This window comes from Dendropsophus ebraccatus, chromosome 3, assembly GCF_027789765.1.
Source record: "Dendropsophus ebraccatus isolate aDenEbr1 chromosome 3, aDenEbr1.pat, whole genome shotgun sequence".
NCBI classification, from domain to species: domain Eukaryota; kingdom Metazoa; phylum Chordata; class Amphibia; order Anura; family Hylidae; genus Dendropsophus; species Dendropsophus ebraccatus.
The window spans coordinates 61,326,388-61,341,323 of NC_091456.1; the positions used below are offsets into that span (position 1 = coordinate 61,326,388).

The 14,936-nt window shown below is 49.1% G+C and overlaps 2 protein-coding genes across 4 annotated transcripts in view; both read right to left on the reverse strand.

The window, feature by feature from the left end:
* The window catches only part of LOC138785683 (tight junction protein ZO-2-like), a 273,858-nt gene that overhangs the window by 181,256 nt on the left and 77,666 nt on the right, over positions 1 to 14,936 (reverse strand). The gene's annotated exons all lie outside the window — the stretch shown is intronic.
* Positions 1 to 14,936, reverse strand: part of LOC138785679 (tight junction protein ZO-2-like) — an 87,851-nt gene that overhangs the window by 39,525 nt on the left and 33,390 nt on the right. Inside the window, exon 1 of one of the 2 annotated variants that reach the window (XM_069961866.1) lies at positions 13,572 to 13,990. The exons of the other annotated variant lie outside the window; for it this stretch is intronic. Coding sequence (XP_069817967.1) covers positions 13,572 to 13,646 — 75 coding nt within the window. The 5' untranslated portion in view covers positions 13,647 to 13,990. Of the gene's footprint in view, positions 1 to 13,571; positions 13,991 to 14,936 lie in introns of those variants that run through there. 2 annotated transcript variants of the gene reach the window in all.

A 14,936-nucleotide genomic window follows, 5' to 3' on the forward strand; every position in this document is an offset into this window, starting at 1 on the left:
CCATGACTTTCATGGCATACATTTACGTTTATTGTCGTTAAGGGGTTAAGTCTCCCAGATCTCGATTATCTCCATGCCTGTATTTAGCATGGCAGAACAGTCTTCAGACAACCATTAATAAGGAATAATGCATTTGGCATCTAGGACTAGGCCTGGAGAGGTGTGCATGCTTGGCGAGTGTCCCTTGCCTGGTGCTCTTTTTTTTTTTGCAATTTTGTCAACTATAAATGACGTCACTACTGTACAATGTGTGGCAGGCCTGGCAATGTGTTGTAATGACACAAACCATGAAAGATATGAATTGTTAGCAAAACCAGTACCAAGTAAAGCATGCACATGTTACAGGACTAGGTAGCTGCCTGATAAACTGTAACCAGCCAAGCTGCGAATATATGGATTCATAAACTACCCCAGAGTATATCAGGCAATTGCCGCTTGTATATACAAAATAGCAACAGGTAATTGCAGAAGCCACATGGGCTAGAAGCCACAAGCTTTGATTTAGAGTTTGATTAATCAACTTTTCGCAGACTTGGCAGTAATGGTTTTTCCATGTAATGGGCTTAATTTATAAGGTATTTACAGGACTTTGTGACTGATGGCCTATCCTCAATCAATATCTGATGGGTGGGGGTTTTACATCCAGCACGCCAGCTGATCGGCTGCCTGCTAAAGCTGCGGCTAAGCTCCTTCTTATTTCAATAGGAGCTGAGCTGCAGTAACCCAACACTGCCTGTATATGGTGTTCAGATCAGGGTAAAATACATATGTATTTTCAGTATAATAATGTGCTCTATTGAAGTCAATGGGAAATTGGTCTAGAGTTCACACATGGTACAGAATAACGGCCATAATTGATAGCAAACATCCAAATAATAAACATGCTCACTATTTACAACTTACTTTTGCACAGTACAGACTTTTTCATCTGTTCAATCATAGTTTAATTTCTCAAAATTATGGCCGTATTTAGTTTTTATTTTACTGTGTGTGTGAACCTAGCCTTACTGTGTATATGGGTGCTGCGGCAGTGGCAAACAGCTGTATCCATGTTTTCCTGGCAGCCCTAGAGCAGTAACCAACTTCTCCATCTGCCAGGAGTCAAATGCCAAGCGTTTGGATTCGGCAAGTTTGCTCAACACCAATAGAGATGTATCTGCCAATCCAGAAAACTGTGCATGTTAATCATGTTTTTTTTCTGTGTCAACCATCCATTATACTTCTATAACATTGTAAAAATCCTGCGGCTGTTAATTTCAGTCAGCAAGCTGGGTATATGAACCAATAACCAGAAGCGACATGACAACAAGTGATAGACAATGCTCCTTCTATTCAGGTTTTCTAAGTGACACACAAGCTTGTGAATAGCAAACAAAACAGACAAGCAGAATAGGACGTCTACCCAGCCGGCCACTGTACAGCTAACAATACAGCTATTCTTACCACCCAAACACTGCGGCCCTTCACCAAGGCACAGTTCATTCCTGGCATATTTTTTATCTCATTAAGATGGCAAGCGTGACTGAAAGAATGTTATGTCTCTAAACTACACAGAAATAAAGGTTTTTACTAGCAAACTAATATCACTTTTTCTTTCTTGCTTTCCTTTAGTTCTTAAAGGGGTAGTGCACCCAAATTTTTTTTCTTCCAAATCAACTGCTGCCATGAAGTGCCAGAGATTTGTAATTTACTTCTATTAAAAAATCTCAAGCCTTCCAGTACTTATCAGCTGCTGTGTGTCCAGCAGGAAGTGGTGTTTTCTTTCCTGTCTGACACAGTGCTCTCTGTTGCCTCCTCTGTCCATGTCAGGAACTGTCCAGAGAAGGAGCAAATCCCCATAGAAAACCTCTCCTGCTCTCCAGACTGGAAATACCACTTCCTGCTGGGCGTACAGCAGCTAATAAGTACTGGAAGGCTTGAGATTTTTTAATAGAAGTAAATTACAAATCTCTGGCACTTCATGGCAGCAGTTGATTTGAAAGAAAATTTTTTTGGGTGCACTACCCCTTTAAGGTCCTTTTACATACACATATCTGAAATATTTTTGAAGCCAAAGCCAGGAACAGACTATAAACAGAGAGCAGGTCATAAAGGAAAGACTAAGGGCCCTATTGCACGGAGTGATAATCAGCCGATTATTGTTCCCTGTAATAGAGACATTGAACAGCCAATGAAACAATCATCAGCTTATTGTTTCTTTGAGCCCAGCCGCATCTGTCACATATCTGCGTGTAAAAGGACCCGAATGGCCCATGGCCTATATAGTTTTGGCTTACAAATAATTTTTTTGCCCCAATGATTTTTTTTTTGCCCTCAATGATTTTGGCTTACAAATACGAACTCAAATACTGCTGTGAGAATTTGGCCTTACAGTGGATGTTTTAAGTACATCAGGAAAAATAGGTGGTATCAATGTGAATCCCTGGTATTTCACCTGTTAATGTGGACTTAACGGGGTTATCCAGATATATATATGTAAATCAAAAATAAGCCATAATCACCTAATCAGACCCAATGACTATATCCTATGTTTTCTACATAGCCTTAGGGCTTTATACAACTTCAGCAGCCACCGCTAATCAAATGCCAAACGATCGGGTTCGGATGGACTCAATCATGCTCAAGGTTCGCTCATCTCTAGTCACAAACACATAATAAATTATGTACGATGTGGATTGCACTTTTTTTAGTGCAGTTTAACGCATTTTGCTCAGTAAATCTACAAAGGGTGCCACTACTATGGCCAGAATCATAAGCAGCAAGATAAATGTGAGGAGCAGCGAGTGCAGAAAACACCTTACTGGAGCTGTCATATATTTAATTCAGGCTGCCAGTCAACAGGTTGTGTTGTGTGCTACAAGTGGAATATAATCCCTGTTGTGTAAACCGAGCTCCCGGCTCACTATTTATATATCAACTCTAGTCGGCCCGACTCGTATGCAATGCATATAACCATGAAAACTGCAGACAGCTTCTGAGAACATAATATAGAGGCAACCTGGTCAACCAAACCGAGTAATGACTGACAACACACTGAGCCATGATACTGCAATGCTGTGAAAGGAATCCCCACTGCAGTCACAAAGACTCTGCATAATTCATGCTGCCAGTCCAAGTATATCCTCTAAAGAAAGCTAAACAGTAACATGGCATAGTCACATAAACACAGAGAAACAGGACCCTCAAATATAGGTTTTAATCATCCACTTTGGTCTAAGGAGAGTTAGCCATGACGTGTGGAGACTTATAGACCATTACTTCTCCACTAAGAATTCTGGGAAGAAAGGATATGCAAAATAGCTCTCACATCTTTTGAGCAAAGAGATGTCCCTTCAAGTCAAGTCTCGCTCAATCTAGGAGTCTTAGAGCATTCACTGGGGATATTATGCCAAACAGTCTCTCCAAAAGGAAAGACTTCCCATCTGCAGACAGCTGTTTCAGGGTTGTTGCCCCTCTTCAGTGCAGAGCAGGGTATTGGCTAGCTATATTCACTTGAAAATGGAGAAAAAGGACCTCTAAATGTAAATTTTAATAATCCGTCATAAATCTGCAAACTATCAGTTGTCTTTAGCAACATGCTGGCCAATGACACAGATGACCTAGTATTTACTTTATATGTATAGCACCATCATATTCCACTGTGCTGTACACAGAATTTCATTACTTACATTGCAATGCCCATTGAGGAGAGGAACCATTCCAAGTTCTAGATTATTCTACAAGTCTGTTTTTGGAAAGTGGGAGGAAACCAAAGTACCCGGAGGAAACCCATGTAAACACAGGGAGAACATACAAACTCCATGCAGATGTTGCCCTAAGGGGCCACTCACACGTCCGCAATATTCTGTCCGTGCACAGACAGTTTTTTCTTCGCAGACATGTGAACGTCCCCTTTCAATCAGACGTGTATTATTATAGATCAGCACTCTTACTGAGCCTATTACACAGCTCAGCTGTGAATGTCCGCACACCCCACAGCCGCTGCAAGAACTGCAGAGCCGGCTGCTGAAGTGACAGGCTGCTCAGCCAATTGCTGGCCGCAGTGGTCCCGTCTCAGTCATCGATTGGCTAAGCGGCTTGTCACTTGCTCTGAAGTTCCATCAACAGCTGTGCTCAGCTGGCAGAAGCCAGGAGGATACCAGGGAGTGGGCAGACGCACAGTGGAGTGTGGAGTGCTATGTATATGCTTATTTTCTTTACACATTGATCAGCCACACTTTGTTATTACATGCCGCTATGTGCAGTCAACGGACAATGATCAGGACCAAAAGATACGATCCAGCTGATGATCGTTGTCATTGGCTGGTCATTGTCTTTATTACACGGGGCGATAACTCTGCAAAACCGGCATGGTTAGGCAGATTATCGCTTATGTAGTCGGGCCCCTAGACTGTAGAATCTTCTACCTGATCGACAGCACACACTGTTCTGTGCATTAGATGATTGGGGTGTCAATCTCTGGCCCCCCAACCAAACATGAAAACAAAAAGGCCCTGGCATTGATTCAGCAATGTCCCTTCTACCTTGGTTTTTTTCTGCACAGCCATCAGGGAACAAAAGCCATACCCATTCAGTGCTGAAGTTCTTTGTCGCTGGGCAATGCCTTGTTCCTACTGTTCCAAAAGTGTCAACTACAAATTGAAAGGGGTTTTTCCAGGGGATTGTACATGCCTCCTTGTGTACTGAAAATAAAAGTCTGCATACTCACCTGCACTGCTCATCCTGTCAAATACTCTGGTCTTCATTGGGGTCCTGCTCATTCTTCTTTCGATTATATTTTGTGGCTCCCTGTTTAGTTTCCAATACCCTTTAAGGGCACATTCACAAACAGCAGTTTTGTTTTTTTTATTTAATTTCTGTGACTGAAAATGAGTGTGGTTATTTAAGCAGCAAGCACAAGGCTATGGGCCTCCCACTGATTTCTATATGAAAATTACATTGCTGGTCAAATAGCTCAGATTTCTTTTACATGGATCTGAAATCCGTGAGTAAAAGAAAAATGTGGTTAAATCTGCCCCAAATCAGTGTGTTGCTGCACCCTCAAAATTTTTTGTCCGATTTCCAATCTGAAAAATCTATTGTATGACCAAAGTTTGATCTGATTTTGGTGGTTTCAGAACTAGGGCAGACAGGCATGCTTGTCAGGGCTGTGGAGTCGGAGTTGGGAATAGTTTGGGCTGGAGTCGGAGCTAGTTTTGGCTGGAGTCGGGAAAAAAATTTACCGACTCCTGCTTTAAAAAAAATTTTTTTAAATGTAGAACTGAATTTTGATAAGTTTTGCTCATGAATATATATTATGAGCAACATTGTAATAGGACACTGGCCCTATTACAAAAGGGGGGGGGTTGGGGAATATATCAGTAATAGGACACTGGCCCTATTACTAGGGGGGTCGTGGAAAAGTTGTCGGTCACTATTTGGCAGTTTGTTTCTGAGCTGGAAGAGTCCATTGTGTGGGGGGGGAGATCTGTGCTGGTCTCTTCCTGGATGCTGGATGACTGTATATGAGCAGCAGTGTAATATGAAGATATCCTGTGTAATATAGAGGAGAAGACATAAGTAGTCTAGCTGTAACCTCTGTCCTCAGTGTGGGGTTTTTTCTCTGGGAGAAGATGGTGTTTGCCTTCAGTGTTCAATGGCTGCAGCTGTGTGTGTGTGTGTGTGTGTGTGTGTGTGTGTGTGTGTGTGTGTGTGTGCTATGGCTGCAGCAGGCTGTGTGTGTGTGTGCGCACTATGGCTGCAGCAGGCTGTGTGTGTGTGCGCTATGGCTGCAGCAGGCTGTGTGTATGTGTGCTATGGTTGCAGCAAGCTGTGTGTGTGTGTGTGTGCTAACACTATGGCCGCAGCAGGCTGTGTGTGTGTGTGTGTGTGTGTGTTGTGCGCTATGGCTGCAACAAGCTGTGTGTGTGTGCCATGGCTGCAGCAGGCTGTGTGTGTGTGCTATAGCTGCAGCAGGCTGTGTGAGTGTGTATGCTATGGCTGCAGCAGGCTGTGTGTGTGTGTGTGCGCGCTATTGCGTGCCCCCACATAGACCTTCTATATCACTGTGTGACCTCTATATCACTATGTGTGACCCCCTGTATATCACTATGGCTGACCTCTATATCAAAAGTATCTGGCATTGTTAGCAGTGTTTCTGTGTGTATGGTGAATATTTAGTTAGAAACATACAAGTTTGCCAGCAGGAAAAGATCACCTGCTCCATCTAGTCTAGTTCTGAGTTGTTCAGGACATGGAGGCTGGAGACTGGCTGCATCCACTGCACACACAGGAGAAGCTGCTTTATATGTTTCCTTATTCCCTCAGAAGTCACCCCAGGATCATGTAGGACATTAGGGAGAAGCTGCTGAGCCAGTGTGATAAATAACTCTCCTGGTATATGACCGGCCATTTATGAAGGAGCTGGAGTCGGGAGTTGGAGTCGGTCCTGATAAAATTCAGGAGTCGGAGTTGGAGTCGGAGCTGATGAAATTTAGAAGTCGGAGCACAGCCCTGATGCTTGTGCATTATTTTTATTTTTTTTTACCTGATATTGGATTACCCCTTTAAGAAAGGGAAGATGGCAGATAGGACGAAAGTTAAATGATGGATAATTTGGTATTTTCTTTCCTGTATTTGTATTGCAGGTTTGTGTTGCTCTGCCAGAGCTTCATTCACATGTCCATTAAAAGTCAGGGCAGTATATCCTATAGATAATTTACAGCCTCCTGATTATCTTACATTGTGCAATAGTAATAGGTAACAAAAGCACAGTGCCATAGATAGCTCTAGACTAGAGATGAGCGAACCTCGAGCATGCTGGAGTCCATCCGAATGCGATTGTTCGGCATTTGATTAGCGGTGGCTGCTGAAGTTGGAAAAAGCCCTAAGGCTATGTGGAAAACATGGATATAGTCATTGGCAGACAACCTTAGAGCTTTATCCAACTTCAGCAGCCACTGCTAATCAAATGCCAAACGGTCGGGTCCGGATGGACTTGAGCATCCTCGAGGTTCGCTTATCTCTACTCTAGACCTATACCAATCAAATAGCAGCCATGGAAAACACTATTTACTACAATATTTCACTGATATCGGACCCAGTGCATCAAGCAGGCCTAATTACAGATGGAGAAACAGGCGCAGATGACAAGAACTGAGCGGCGGTTTAAAAAACGGACTGTGTCCCTAAGATCTATGCACTGGCGCCGACCAGGTGATATACAAAATCATAATTTCCCTTTTGAGAAGTGGTACATTCGCTTTAAGTTTCATATCCAGTACAATGCAACCAGACATTCGATAATCCAACAAGACGAAGCAGATAAAATGATTTAGGACTGTTCTCCAGAGCCACGACGCCCAGCCTTAGGGTCCTATTTCACAGGCCGATGGGGGCTCGATCAACGATGTAAACGAGCGCCGATCTGCTAGATCAGCGCTCGTTTACTGGGCCTATTCTCCGGCCCGATGATCATTGAGCGAGGGCTGCAGGGACATTGTTACCAATGTTCTTGCAGCCCTTGTGGCATACATTACCTGGCAGGACTTCTCCTCCACTCCGTCTTCCTCCCCGGGTCCCGCGGCGCATCAGCAGCTCCTGAGCTACCTGACTGGGCGGTCCTGGCCTGTGATTGGCTGAGCGGTCTGACTGCTCAGTAAGGCCGCTCCGGAGCTGCTGATGTGCGGCGGGACCTGGGGAGGAAGACGGAGCGGAGAAGTCCTGCCAGGTAATGTATGGTGCTGCTTCTCAAAACGTCAGTCACCTGCAGCACCTATTCCACCATAGCACGGCGCGGTGGGGGACCGATGATTTTAGGTCTGGCCCTAAATAAACGATCAGCCGATGACACGATCATCGGCTGATCGTTTTCTCTATTCCACCGAGCGATAATCGGCCGAATGGGGCCGATTATCGCTCCCGTGGAATAGGCCCCTTACACACCGAACAGAGCTGTATGCCTCTACTCCATACAGTGTGTGTGATTGCTGTACCAGGTAAGGTTACTGTAGCTCAGCTCCCATCAAAGTGAATTGACCCTAAGGGTGGGCTCACACATAACAGAATTGCAGCGGTACTGTCAGTTTGACTAGGATTACATACCATCAGCCAATCAGTGACTAATGGCCCTATTCAACGGGACGATTATCATTCGGATAATCAGTAAATCGTTCGTAACGAAGCGATAATCGTTCGGTTGAATAGCAGTTAACGATTAAACGTCGAACGAGAAATCGTTGATCGCTTAATAAGACCTGGACCTATTTTTATCGTTGCTCGTTCGCAAATTGTTTCCATGGAATAAGATGTCGTTCGCAGTAGCGGCGACAAGACGACCGCAAGAACGATCATAAGTAACGACCATCATTCGGTGTATATGGGTGAACGATTTCAGGTCGTTAGCAATAGCAGTGGTTTGAGATCGTTTATTGTTAACGATTATGCGAACGATAATCGTTCTGTGGAAAGAGCCCTAAGGCGGGCAATCGCTCAGCAATCAGATTCCAGCAGAAAATGACATCCAGTGGCCGTCAACAGGACCAGCGCTATTGAAGCACGGGGACGGGCAAGTATACATTGTTAATTAATTTCCCGCATCCCCTGCTGACCTTTTTGGGGGACTTTCCCATTTAAAGGGAACCGATCGCAACGAAAATCCATCTTAAGATAAGGAAACGTGCTGGCACATCACCCAGCACGTTTTCTAAACATCCCCCTGTAACCTCCGTGCCCCCCTCCATCAGTCAGTAATCTTACTTTGAAGAAGTCCCGCGCTATATGTAAATTTCTGGCAAGTAGTCACGGTGGGCGGAATTAGTCAAGGTGGGCAGAATCAGTCACAGGTCCTGGGCGTCTGTAATGGCTGTAATTACGGCCAGAGGGGTGTGATTGAGAGGTCTGCCTTCCATCCAAGTGACCCGGCGGCTTGTGTTTCACGTCGGCGGCGCGCTGACGTCATCCGCACGCAGCGCCGACGTCTTCCGGAGTCCGCGCATGCGCGGACTCCGGAAGACGGCGTTTGGCGTTCCCTTTAACCTGCAACACTGATAAAAATAAGGCTGTTGTAATGTGCTTTACTACCTTCAGCCATGTCCTCCTTTACTTCAGTGGGCTCGGTTAGAAGCGCTAACCCGGACCATTGAAGAGACGGAGGACACGTGATCCCGACAGAGGGTGGGGGCCAGGAGCAGGGAGTAGTAATGGGTTAGACTGAGATTTAATAATTCTATGCATTTAGTGGGGGTGAATGCACCCAGATAACAGCAAAACTGTTTAGAATCCATAATAAATTGATATTGGAATAATGGAAAGCTATGGGTGGGCAATGTATTAATGCAAAAATAATTTTAGGGGGAAAACCCCTTTAGGGTAGCTTCACACGTACCGGATCTGCAGCGGGTTTCACGCTGTGAGTTTGCAGCGAAATCCGCTGCTGATCCTGGTAGTGTGAAGCAGAATGGGTCACACACCTGCAGCAGAATGTATGCTCTGGGCCGGGGGATGCGGGGGGTTAAAGGGGCTGGGTCACATACTGGCAGCGGAATGAAAATTCTGCTGCGGGTATGTGACCAATTCAGCTTCACACTACCAGGATCCACAGCGGATTTTGCTGCAAACTCACAGCGTGAAATCCGCTACGCATCCGGTATGTGTGAAGCTACCCTTAAGCTCCAAAAGACTGAGGTTTCCCTCAGGCACAAATTTTCCTGTGCCCATTTTAGGGCAGAAAAAAATGCCACAAAAGTTGCAGTGAGTTTTTTTTCTGCTTTTTGACAATTTTTCTCTGTTATTTTCTCGTTTTGGTGAAAATTACTATATGCATTCTTATCTCTGGTGTTTCATCCCCTGCATTTTTCTTTTAGAACTAGTCATGTGATTCTTTATCATGCAGTTCCAGGATTTCTATTGAAGAATTAGGAAAAAGTTCCAGTAAGCATAAAGACATTTTTTTTTCTGGAGTTTTTACTCCACTATAGAAATCTATACAGGAAAAAATGCAGAACACAAATGCACTGAAAAATGCCATAACAAAAACAGCGAGTAATAAGCTCAATTTTACCCAATTGACTGTCAGCTAACATCTGGTTTCAGCATTTTCAAACTGAAAAAAAAAAAAACTGGCATGCTTCATTATGACTTTCTTTTTGTCAGACTTCACACATGGCATCACAGTGTATTAGCCACTGTAAATTTTGCTGTGATGCTCAGTACAGTTATGGGCTATGGCTCTCGCAGAATGTAGCCACTGCCCACTAAACAGGACGTCAGTGACTCAGGGTAAGAGAAGCAGGCGGGAGCGAGGACAGGTAATGTATTAGCTCAGCAGTGGCTACATTCTGCGAGAATGCAGAGCCATAGCCTATAACTGTACCGTGTGATATCCGCTGCAATGCGGTACGTATAAAGTTACGCTTAGCCTAAGCCCAACCTGAGAGTGGATTTTGTTAAAGGGGTTATCCAGCCAAAATATTTTTCTTTCAAATCAACTAGTTTCATAAAGTTAGATTTGTAATTTACTTCTATTCAAAAATCTCAAATATATCAGTACTTATCAGCTGCTGTATGTCCTACAGGAGATGGTGTTTTCCTTTTAGTCTCACACTGTGCTCTCTGCTGCCACTTCTGTCTGAGACAGGAACTGTCCAGAGCAGTAGCAAATCCCCATAGAAAACCTCTCCTGCTCTGGACAGTTCCTGTCTGGGACAGAGGTGGCAGCCTGGAGTAGGGGTGGGTTCACACTGAGGAATCCGAGCAGATAACCCGACACAGATTCCGTAGCTCACCCCGCCCCATAGACTCTATTCTATGGTCGTGCGGATTCTGCCATCCACCAAAAGAATTGGCATGTTAATTCTTTAGGTGGTCGGTGCAACTTGTCCGACCATAGAATGACATCTCTGGCACGGGCGGAGATGCGCACGGGGCAAGCGACAGTATCCTCGGCAGTCTGAACGCACTCTCAGACTGAAAAGAAAACAACATTTCCTGCAGGTCATACAGCAGCTGGTAAGTATGGGAAAACTTGAGATTTTTTCAATAGAAGTAAATAACAAACTATGTAACTTGAAACCAGTTGATATAAGATCTCCATGCCACCCAGGCTTTACACACCATTCACATGCTGCAGATTTGTTGCGTGTTTTTGAGGAAGTTTAACCAACAAAATCTGCAATAATTCTGCAACAAACCCTCAGCATGTGAATATGGCCCTACACATGGGCGGCATTCTGTGCGATTAGTGCCGAGCAGCAACCATCATACAGGATTACAGCAGGCCTAGTATATACAGTCCACCCCGCGGGATACAGCTACAGCCCATCCACAGGATACAGCTACAGTCCGTCCACCCCGCGGGGTACAGCTACAGTCCGTCCACCCCGCGGGGTACAGCTACAGTCCGTCCACCCCGCGGGGTACAGCTACAGTCCGTCCACCCCGCGGGGTACAGCTACAGTCCGTCCACCCCGCGGGGTACAGCTACAGTCCGTCCACCCCGCGGGGTACAGCTACAGTCCGTCCACCCCGCGGGGTACAGCTACAGTCCGTCCACCCCGCGGGGTACAGCTACAGTCCGTCCACCCCGCGGGGTACAGCTACAGTCCGTCCACCCCGCGGGGTACAGCTACAGTCCGTCCACCCCGCGGGGTACAGCTACAGTCCGTCCACCCCGCGGGGTACAGCTACAGTCCGTCCACCCCGCGGGGTACAGCTACAGTCCGTCCACCCCGCGGGGTACAGCTACAGTCCGTCCACCCCGCGGGGTACAGCTACAGTCCGTCCACCCCGCGGGGTACAGCTACAGTCCGTCCACCCCGCGGGGTACAGCTACAGTCCGTCCACCCCGCGGGGTACAGCTACAGTCCGTCCACCCCGCGGGGTACAGCTACAGTCCGTCCACCCCGCGGGGATACAGCTACAGTCCGTCCACGCCAGGGGATACAGCTACAGCCCGTCCACGCCAGGGGATACAGCTACAGCCCGTCCACCCCGCGGGGTACAGCTACAGCGCGTCCACCCCAGGGGATACAGCTACAGTGCGTCCACCCCAGGGGATACAGCTACAGTGCGTCCACCCCGCGGGATACAGCTACAGTCCGTCTACCCCGCGGGATACAGCTACAGTCCGTCCACCCCGCGGGATACAGCTACAGTCCGTCCACCTCGGGGGATACAGCTACAGTGCGTCCACCCCAGGGGATACAGCTACAGTCCGTCCACCCCGCGGGGTACAGCTACAGTCCGTCCACCCCGCGGGGTACAGCTACAGTCCGTCCACCCCGCGGGGATACAGCTACAGTCCGTCCACGCCAGGGGATACAGCTACAGCCCGTCCACCCCGCGGGGTACAGCTACAGCGCGTCCACCCCAGGGGATACAGCTACAGTCCGTCCACCCCGCGGGGTACAGCTACAGTCCGTCCACCCCGCGGGGTACAGCTACAGTCCGTCCACCCCGCGGGGTACAGCTACAGTCCGTCCACCCCGCGGGGTACAGCTACAATCCGTCCACCCCGCGGGGTACAGCTACAGTCCGTCCACCCCGCGGGGATACAGCTACAGTCCGTCCACGCCAGGGGATACAGCTACAGCCCGTCCACCCCGCGGGGTACAGCTACAGCGCGTCCACCCCAGGGGATACAGCTACAGTGCGTCCACCCCAGGGGATACAGCTACAGTGCGTCCACCCCGCGGGATACAGCTACAGTCCGTCCACCCCGCGGGATACAGCTACAGTCCGTCCACCCCGCGGGATACAGCTACAGTCCGTCCACCCCGCGGGATACAGCTACAGTCCGTCCACCTCGGGGGATACAGCTACAGTGCGTCCACCCCGGGGGATACAGCTACAGTGCGTCCACCCCAGGGGATACAGCTACAGTCCGTCCACCCCAGGGGATACAGCTACAGTCCGTCCACCCCGCGGGATACAGCTACAGTCCGTCCACCCCGCGGGATACAGCTACAGTCCGTCCACCCCGCGGGATACAGCTACAGTCCGTCCACCCCGCGGGATACAGCTACAGTCCGTCCACCCCGCGGGATACAGCTACAGTCCGTCCACCCCGCGGGATACAGCTACAGTCCGTCCACCCCGCGGGATACAGCTACAGTCCGTCCACCCCGCGGGATACAGCTACAGTCCGTCCACCCCAGGGGATACAGCTACAGTCCGTCCACCCCAGGGGATACAGCTACAGTGCGTCCACCCCAGGGGATACAGCTACAGTGCGTCCACCCCAGGGGATACAGCTACAGTGCGTCCACCCCAGGGGATACAGCTACAGTGCGTCCACCCCAGGGGATACAGCTACAGTGAGTCCACCCCACAGGATACAGCTACAGCCCGTCTTGCTTCATTGTGACAGGGGAAACAACCTGCAGCTGATGCTGCGATCCTCCATAGCTGCAGGTGCACGATCCATGCGGCTTCCCTGCAGACCCCCGGCACCCCCGCCATCACGAGTCTCCTCACATCCCTTGTGCACACAGTAAAGTTTGGGTAAGTTCCGGCCGCAGTCCCCCCTGCAGATTTGGCTGATCCCGTCTGCAATGTCCCCTGCACCTGCACCTCGCCGCTGCCAGCATACTTACACCGAGCCATGCTGACAGCTTCTTGCTGTGGTTCTGCGGCGGGGGGTGAAGGAACCGCTCTCCTCTCATGGGCATCTTGTCTGCTGCTCTCTGCTCCGGGACTGACGCCGCAGTCGTTACCGCACAACCTGCCCCGTGTCTGCACAGGACTAGAGATCCCTCTCAGCCGAGTACAAACTCCCCGAGGGCAAGCTTCCAGTGGGACACTACCATTACCTAGGAGGGGGGGAGGGTCAGCAGTGTGGAGAGCTAGAGCTGCCGCCTGCCGTGTAGGACTCCGCTCGCACTGACACCCAAGGAATATCAGGGAGATCTCAATGTTGTGTGAGGATCTGATGAGCTCGGGGCAAACTAGGGGAAACTCATCAGTACTGTAGAAAGTGCGGTCACCTGTCCGGAGTAATGGTTTATTCTAAGTGCTGCAACTACAAGCTGGAAGTTTCAAAGCAAACAAAGAGGGAGGGGAGTCTGCACCCTGCTGTATACTGGGGACAGGGGAGGCTGCACCCTGCTGTATACTGGGGACAGGGGAGGCTGCACCCTGCTGTATACTGGGGACAGGGGAGTCTGCACCCTGCTGTATACTGGGGTCAGGGGAGTCTGCACCCTGCTGTATACTGGGGACAGGGGAGGCTGCACCCTGCTGTATACTGGGGACAGGGGAGGCTGCACCCTGCTGTATACTGGGGACAGGGGAGTCTGCACCCTGCTGTATACTGGGGACAGGGGAGTCTGCACCCTGCTGTATACTGGGGACAGGGGAGGCTGCACCCTGCTGTATACTGGGGACAGGGGAGGCTGCACCCTGCTGTATACTGGGGACAGGGGAGGCTGCACCCTGCTGTATACTGGGGACAGGGGAGTCTGCACCCTGCTGTATACTGGGGACAGGGGAGTCTGCACCCTGCTGTATACTGGGGACAGGGGAGGCTGCACCCTGCTGTATACTGGGGACAGGGGAGGCTGCACCCTGCTGTATACTAGGGACAGGGGAGGCTGCACCCTGCTGTATACTGGGGACAGGGGAGGCTGCACCCTGCTGTATACTGGGGACAGGGGAGTCTGCACCCTGCTGTATACTGGGGACAGGGGAGGCTGCACGCTGCTGTATACTGGGGACAGGGGAGGCTGCACGCTGCTGTATACTGGGGACAGGGGAGTCTGCACCCTGCTGTATACTGGGGACAGGGGAGGCTGCACCCTGCTGTATACTGGGGACAGGGGAGGCTGCACCCTGCTGTATACTAGGGACAGGGGAGGCTGCACCCTGCTGTATACTGGGGACAGGGGAGGCTGCACCCTGCTGTATACTGGGGACAGGGGAGTCTGCACCCTGCTGTATACTGGGGACAGGGGAGTCTGCAC